The sequence below is a fragment of the Myxocyprinus asiaticus genome, chromosome 2 (genome assembly GCF_019703515.2).
Source record: "Myxocyprinus asiaticus isolate MX2 ecotype Aquarium Trade chromosome 2, UBuf_Myxa_2, whole genome shotgun sequence".
NCBI classification, from domain to species: domain Eukaryota; kingdom Metazoa; phylum Chordata; class Actinopteri; order Cypriniformes; family Catostomidae; genus Myxocyprinus; species Myxocyprinus asiaticus.
The window spans coordinates 8,928,737-8,937,267 of NC_059345.1; the positions used below are offsets into that span (position 1 = coordinate 8,928,737).

Here is an 8,531-nt window from a genome sequence, read left to right on the forward strand (position 1 = left end):
TTGAGCGCGTTACCGCAGAGACGTAGCACGTGTGGAGGCTTCACGCTATTCTCCGCGGCATCCACGCACAACTCACCACGCGCCCCACCGAGAGCGAGATCCACATTATAGCGACCACGAGGAGGTTACCCCATGTAACTCTACCCTCCCTAGCAACCGGCCCAATTTGGTTGCTTAGGAGACCTGGCTGGAGTCACTCAGCATGCCCTTGATTCGAACTTGCGACTCCAGGGGTGGTAGTCAGCGTCTTTACTCACTGAGCTACCCAGGCCCCCAAAAAAGTTATCTGTTGATTGTTACCATCATCATGTTTTGTGCTAGCCTTTTTCTCAGAACAAACTTAAATTTGCTATAATTGCAATTACTTTTAACCAACTGGTCCCAAGGTAATTTTTAGTTGTCCTCAGGTTCACGCAGGTGTCCTAGTAGAACACACTAGAACACTGTGTATTCTGTGTATTTCTATCCATTGACTATTACTTTTGTCTTTATTTTGAACAGTATATATATAATTTAATAAGTTAAAACCTAACAAACTTCCTGTGGCAGGGCGGAGGGTTGATCAAGCCCGATCAAGACTGATCAAGCCCGAGAGGGATAAAGGCGACCGGAGACAGCAGTTCGAGAGAGAGAGAGTTACGGGCAGCTGTTAATCATTAAACTATTTATATTGTTAAGCCGGTTCTCGTCTCCTTTCCATTGAACTTCATTACACTTCCTTTTGTGAAATGCATAAAAAGTGTGCTTGTGCAAATGTTCTTTAAAATAATTGCCTCTTGGTTTGATCTTTTGTTATCTAATGCAATTACAGTCTTTTACATTTTGAAGTGTGGCGTAATGACTAAATGTTTTTGCGGCCAAATGTATTTAAAAAAAGGGGCATTATTTACAGTATATGACCTTTAAACATGACCCACTTTCAATGTATTTCATAAATGGAAATCTCAGGTCACTTTAGTCTTTAGCACTTGAACTTGAGCCTAAATGTTCTTTCGGCCAACATGTCCAAACGTATGGAAGATGACAGACACATTTGAGAGCATGCAGCGAGACACGTGTTGGGGTCATAAATAATGTGTCTAAAGGCCATATGGTATAGCATCTCAGGATTCACCTCATGAGTTTGGTTGAGAGAATGAGCAGAATGTGCAGAGCTGTAATCTAGACAAAGCTGGCTACTTCTAAGAAGCTAAAACATTAGCTATAAAATTTCCATACTTACATTTGTGTTTTATCATAGTTTTGATGAACATTATATTAAAATGAGGAATATAGTAACATAAAAATTAGTAGATGTGTCAAAAAATGTAATTGGTTGTGTATCATTGATTCATGTTTCAGTTGGGAGAGATCAAAATGGTTCTGACCATCTTTGCAATGATATTCCACTGACAAGTAGCTTCCCAGTGCAGGACACGGCTCTCCAAAGGATGATGTATCGACAGCAGCCTGACACACCTGCAGCCCACGACAATTCTCTGAAGGCACAAGAACATTATCAGTGACACTAAAACATTATGTATGCTTAATATAAAGTATTTACAATTAATACAGAAAATTCAATGGCCGCCAATCTTCTATCAATTAGAAAAATAATGGTGAAAATTTGATGAATGTAAGATTTTGGTGAAGAAATCAGAAACTTATTTCCATAATATTCTGCATTCATGTAGTGTAGGAGAGACGGGGGCTAGCTGTCACACTTTGTAATCCAGTTAATATTTCTCAGTGAATATACAACTTTTGCATAGCCACATACGTAAAAGATTTGGCTACAAAAAAAGCTATTGAACAGTTCCACCATTATTGCCTAGGAAAAAAGATACAGCTCACTGAACACATGTTGACCAATAGCGGGGCATGCTGTCACACATTGTAATGTCACACAAAGTCAATAATTATCCCCTGTCACACAGGGGATAATTATTGACTTTTCATTTTTAAAATGTAAAAAGTACAACGATTATACAAGTAAACAAAAAATTATTCCAAAATGTAAATGGTAACGTACAAAAATATCAAACCATTGCTTTGGCCAACAACAGTTGTAATTAATAAATTGAATAAAATTACAACATAAAACAACTCGCCCCCCAATAAAAATTTGAGAACGGGCCCCAACTTCTCTGAAATTTTTTTATTTTGTAGTGTCGTAAATATAGCAGAAAAGATTAAGTACTTTCTACATTGAATAAGTTAATTTGTGAACTTGAAAATATTAAGTCAATTCTACATTCAAACATGTAAAAATTAATTCTCTAGCTTATAAGTAAATATTATTTATGTTTGTTTGTTATTTTTACAATGTGTCATCTTATCTTTACTATCAATCCTAAAGTAGAAAACCTTGTCATATTTATTTGCTAATTTGAGTAAATTTCACAGATAAATTAAATAAGTACCTTTTACTTAACTTTTCAAAGCTGGTGTTCCCTACATGCTCTGGTCTTGAATAATTAATGAGCTTGCATGGTTTCACTCTTTGCAAGTTTATTTACACTGTTTTTATTGTTGGTTTCGTTGTTACATTTGGTAACTTCTTGTTTTGTGCAGTCTTTTTTTATTTTAATTTTTTATCCCCTTTCCTCCCCAGTTTGGAATGCCCAATTCCCACTACTTAGTAGGTCCTCGTGGTGGCACATTTACTCACCTCAATCCTGGTGGCAGAGGACAAGTCTCAGTTGCCTCCGCTTCTGAGACAGTCAATCCGCGCATCTTATCACGTGGCTCGCTGTGCATGACACCGCAGAGACTCACAGTATGTGGAGGCTTGTGCTACTCTCCGTGATCCACGCACAACTTACCACGTGGCCCATTGAGAGCGAGAACCCCTAATCGCAACCATGAGGAGGTTACCCCATGTGACTCTACCCTCCCAAGCAACCGGGCTAATTTGTTTGCTTAGGAGACCTGGCTGGAGTCACTTAGCACGCCCTGGATTCGAACTCGTGACTCCAGGGGTGGTAGTCAGCATCAATACACGCTGAGCTACCCAGGCCCCCTGTTTTGTGCAGTCTTAAGTTAATTTTCTTCTCAAAATTACCCATTCATGATCAAGAAAATTATCTGCTGACTGTCACCGTCAGGTGTTGAGGTCTGTGTCTGCAGCTCTATATATTGTTTCTATTGCCAGCAAAGTGATGTTGTCTCATACACTAAATAACATGCATTAAGTTTCCCTGTAGAAGGCTTCTGTATGACATGAGGTGCATGATTAAACAAGATTGTAAGGAAAATTCAATATGTGACATGTTCGATAAGATGTTTTTTAAATTTTACTAAGTTTATTTAAGCACCATATGTATCATATTGGTAAGTAGAAGTTACTGAATTTACTAAAATGTTAAAGTTAAATTTACTCAATCACTTTAATCAATATTATGTCATAAAGTAGATTATACTTAGTTTTATACCTTTAAGATTTACTTAGATAAACTGTGTGCAAAAACTAGTAAATAAATATTACTAGTCATTTTTTTTTCAGTGTTAACATTTATGAAATATATCTTTGTTGCGAGCACACAGTTAAACGTTTTGGTTAAAATCTACCTTGTTACATAACATAATGTATACCAGTGTGGTTTTATTATGAGGGTTTTGAACAAGGTGTTTGAAGCCAACATACATAACCACTGCTAGAGAAATCACACATTTGTGTTATTGGAACTCAAAAGCTTATAGTTACTGAGATAAATTGCTGGTGACAATCTCTCCGTGTGTCAACTAGCCCCAGTCTAGCCTATAGTGTTTTATGTACTGTACAGTGTGCAAATAATCTGTTGAACACACCTGCTCAAATAAACCATTGTGTAGATTCTTCTCTAAACATTGAACTCATGCATATTGTTTTACAGAATTTTCTTTTTAAAGTTAAGAAGCATGTAATCGGATAAGTTTGTAGACTGGTTTTGTAAATGGCGATGATTCCATTTTCTACACTATATTGCCATACTGTATATACAGTAGTTGCATGTCACAAAAATATTCATGAGCAAAGTTCATACTTTTCCTGCTATGGACATGATCCTTTTGTAAGGTATGCTTTCACTCTTCACATGCTCATGGCATTAAATGGTTAGGGAAAGGAGTGATAGCCTAAAACAATTTAGCAAATGGACATTTTAGGTAAAAATTTATATTAATGTATAACAGGAAGTATATACTTTCGGTGCTGTAACTGGTCACCATTTCATTCTGGTTTAATATATAGGGTCCTAAAAAAAATGCATGCATAATAATTGAAAAAGCAAAATGCAAAATATTTTTTAGATGCAGTTTAGCATGCCAACGACCCAACTATATAATTAATCTCAAGTGAAAAGAGTACCTAAAACCACAAAAAAGGTTCTTTACTGCTTCCACAACCTTATGTAATATATGTAATAGTGGGTGAAGAATATAAATATCAACATCATGATACAACCATGCAGCAGTAAATTTGGATATGTACCTGAGACTGTATCTATTATATTCACCCAACTGCACTCCTCCTGCTGTGGAGATGCATCAGAGGGAGTGTGGCTGCTCCTGCAGTAATGTAACGTCTTCCTGCCGTAGAAACTGTCATCAGTCTCAATCACTTGACCTGAACCACACTGTAGTGTAGCGTTGTGATCAGCACAGGCTAAAGAACGTTCTGCCTCTAAAAGACATGATCAATAACCAATTTAAAGGTGCTCCCATCAACAAGAGTTGCTGGATTCATCCTCCTCAATTTAAAGTTGCACTCAGTAACTTTTGTTTTTGTGTCATCTTAGACTTACACTGACACCTAGTGGCTTGGATGCAGCATCATTTAAAATCAATAGTTTTCAGTTTCAGATGCCATTGTAGAAATGTAGTATTCACAGTCAGCCATGATTACTTTAATCAATGAGTGAAAGTGTCAAATAACAGGACGGTTACTGAGATTAAGCGAGTAGTTTTCGGCTGGTCATGTGATTCTAACATGGCAGCCCCCATGTGCGGACCCTCTCCATGTAGAATAAAATAGCTTTTATAAGGTTACTGATATGACTGGAGTCTTCATTTTAATGTGAGTGCTCATGATTTCCTACATATATTGCAAAATTACAATTCATGTCTTTAGGAGTTACACTTTTTCATGAGGAACAAATTACTGAATGCACCTTTAAGAATGAAAGTTCAGGAGGAAAATAGTTTCACATAAAGAAAGTGGAACCAACCAAACTCGCAGATGAAGTAAATCTCCTGGCTACAGTTACTGGTGGTCTCCCACTGAAATCCAGAATCTCTTGTGATGTAGCCACAGGATGCATTCGGTGAGGGCTCTTTGAGCCAGTTGGAATAACTCACATCAGAGCCGTCCAGCCAGGACAAGGGACCTGAGAATGAAAATCAATTCAGTTATTTTCTTGTTCTTACTATAACATTTTTGAGGAGTTGGTACGTGACCTTAAGAAGTGCTATTTAGACTATTTACTAGACTATTAACTATTTAGAATACTATGAACTTCTTAACACGTTAGTTTCTTCTGCACATGTTCCAATATCACAGTGTGAGATCTATGAACTAAAATGTGGAATTCTGCCCTTTGAAAACTTCTCAAATGAGTTTAAATAGTCTAGTATCCATGTATTTATTAGTATTCATCAATATCAGATGATCCGTTTGTTTTAAACTGCTTTAGGAATGTATGTAACATGGCACTTGAGTTGCCCCATCAACAATCCGAATTAGAACAATTGAAAGAAAAAACAAACTTTGGAACAGAATCGACCTTCTACCTTCTACAGACTGCTAAACAGCCATACGGCAGTTTCCTTTATGCCACACCATGTTGTATTGCACTGCAGAATTTAGTTGGCAATTATTGCTGCACGCTGTATTGTTTGTGCATTTGATAAATGCATTTTGACTTGACTTGTCACATTTTCTATATCCTTTTTACAAACAGATGTCGCATTGTTAACTAAGATAATTATAATTTAAACCATGTTCTGATATTAAAACATCTTAAAAACATAACTTTTTCTTTTAAACTTCTCATAATTATTGAGCTTTCTACTCATAAAAATAACCTACAGAAAGATACTGGACCTAAACAGCACTGAAAAGATTGGACTCTCTGTTTCTTGGTGCTTTCAATGGCCGCCTACACTCAAAAAAATATTTATATATCTCAATTTCATAACAAAATTCGGACCCATTTTTCATTAGGTGTCTTTAACTACTATGTACTTAAACATTTGATACAATGTACTTATGGTGTATAAACATGTTGTTACATTGTACTTACATTTAAAGTACCTGCATTTAATTACATCTGTATTTACACTGTTAACCTTAACCCCTAACCCCAACCCCTTCCCCTACTCCTTAACCTACCTGTACTTCAACCTCGGTAGCAGCAAATGTGAATTTTGTGACAATTTTGCAGAACAACATGTAGTTACACAGTAAATTCATTGTATTATTTATATTGTACTTCAAGTACATAGTAAAGACACCTAATATAAAGTGAGACCTAAAATTCTATAAATTACTTAAGATACATAGTTTTGATGTATTTAATTGTATTAAAATTTACTCAGTTCTGTTTGATGGAATTTTGTTATGAAATTGAATTGCGTAAATCTTTTAAGGTTTATACTTCTCAATTTCATAACAAAATTCCATCAAATTGAATTGAGTACATTTTAATAAAATTAAATAAATAAAAAACGATGTATTAAATTAATACAACTTTAAATATTTAGTTTTTTATTTAATTTTATTAAAGATTACTCAATTCATTTTAATGGAATTTTGTTATGAAATTGAAATGTGTAAATAAATGTTTTTTTATTTATTTTTTAGAGAAAGTGAGACAAATTATCACAAAAGGGCCATATCAATGTGCAGACAAAAAAAAAAAAAAAAAGGATGCATCTTTGTGTGCCCTAAAATGAGCCTTTGTAAATCCAGAGATTGGTGTCAAGCCACAGAGCCATTAACAGCCTGCTGCCCTTTAGAGATAACACAAGAAAGGTAATGGTGGCAATGCTACCATGTAGGTGAATAAAAATAATAAAAGAATCTTTGCATAAAAAACAAGCTGACAAGAGAGATAGGACATTTTAACCATTTGTGTGCTCTCCGCCTATTCTGGCTGAGGGAAGTTTAACTGATAAGGCATCAATGGCAGGAAATAAAGTTGGATACACTTGGGAAAAGCACAATTTTGCCTAATTTCAAAGCATTAAAAAAGCAAATTCTTCAACAACTCTTCTAAAACCACGTTGAAATTTTGAAAGTTGCCATTTAAATAAACAGAAAGCTTTTAGATTTTGAAACACTGAACATTAAAACAACTTTAATTACAACTTAAAGTAAACAAAATAATATTTTATATTTTATTTCTGCACCTTTTCTTGGTCCCTAAAGCAGATTTTTGACATTAACCATGTTGACTTCTTTGCACTATAAAGGTCAGGTTTCCACTGAAGCACACAAGATTATAATGTTCTCAAATCATGCTGAATAACATGGATCATTTTGTTTTGCACAAACTTTAAAAGTTAATGGCAGCTCGAATGCATGCTGTCATTAAGTTTGACATATCAATTACTATGTACTGAAATTTACATTAATTTTGCAATTCAACATTTCACTCAAATTGCAATGATAGATATAATTGGCAAGGAAACATAATCGCATTAAATTAGAAAAATTCAAAATAGACGCATTTACATTAGTGGTCTCAGACTTTTGTACCCCACTGTGTCATCTGAGACATACTGTAAGATAAGAAAAATTTACCAAAACTCAAACAACATACCTTCATTGGCATAAGAGTCCATTGTGAGGTTAATGGATGAAGGCGCTAATCCTAGCCACCAGTCTTGCTCAGGCTGCAAGTGTTTTTGGAGAAATTGCTGTGTCTCATCATTCAGGATAAATGCCAGGTGCCCACCGCCCCGTTCGCACCAACCCTGAGCACTGAGAAGACTGTGCTGCAGGGCCACAAACTCATAGCAGGAGCTCTCAAAAGCCTGCTGGTGCTCTGGACAGGACAGACCCTCCTGGTCTTCATCACTCCAGACTGAGATGGCATGAAGACTCACTAATAGAAACAGAGTGTAGAGAATGTGATTGTCCATCTTCAACTCTCATCTGAGGAGAAGAAGCCTGGACCCTCTGTATTTAAAGAACCCTGATGTCCAACCTCAAAATGAGAGTCTAGTGTCTCCAATGGACATTACCACAAAGCATCCCCTTGCATTGTAATAGGGGTCTCGGGCCCCTTTGTAAATAACCCAAGGCTTCTCTGCACAGAACCATTGATGTCTAAATCCACAACCTGGACAGACAGAGATAAGCCAAGTGTTTAATGGAAATAACAAAGCTTTGACATCCGCTATGACTTTTACAAATATCCAAGGGAAGACATTTATAACTGCTATTTTTCTAAATTAAAATGGGTCATTCTAAGGAAACCATTTATGAGCTATGTGGGTCTTCCTGACTTAAAACTGATATAGGATGCTGAACTTAGTCATATTATTTTACATTTGAATTTTGACTGATT

The 8,531-nt window shown here is 35.9% G+C and overlaps 1 protein-coding gene across 1 annotated transcript in view; it reads right to left on the reverse strand.

Moving 5' to 3' along the window:
• pkd1l2a (polycystic kidney disease 1 like 2a) overlaps positions 1 to 8,103 on the reverse strand; it is a 44,331-nt gene extending 36,228 nt beyond the window's left edge. The window contains exons 1-4 of the mRNA XM_051650767.1: positions 7,782 to 8,103; positions 5,187 to 5,345; positions 4,451 to 4,642; positions 1,368 to 1,478 (exon numbers count right to left, since the gene is read on the reverse strand). Coding sequence (XP_051506727.1) covers positions 1,368 to 1,478; positions 4,451 to 4,642; positions 5,187 to 5,345; positions 7,782 to 8,103 — 784 coding nt within the window. The remainder of the gene's footprint in view (positions 1 to 1,367; positions 1,479 to 4,450; positions 4,643 to 5,186; positions 5,346 to 7,781) is intronic.
• Between the last annotated feature and the right edge of the window lie 428 nt (positions 8,104 to 8,531).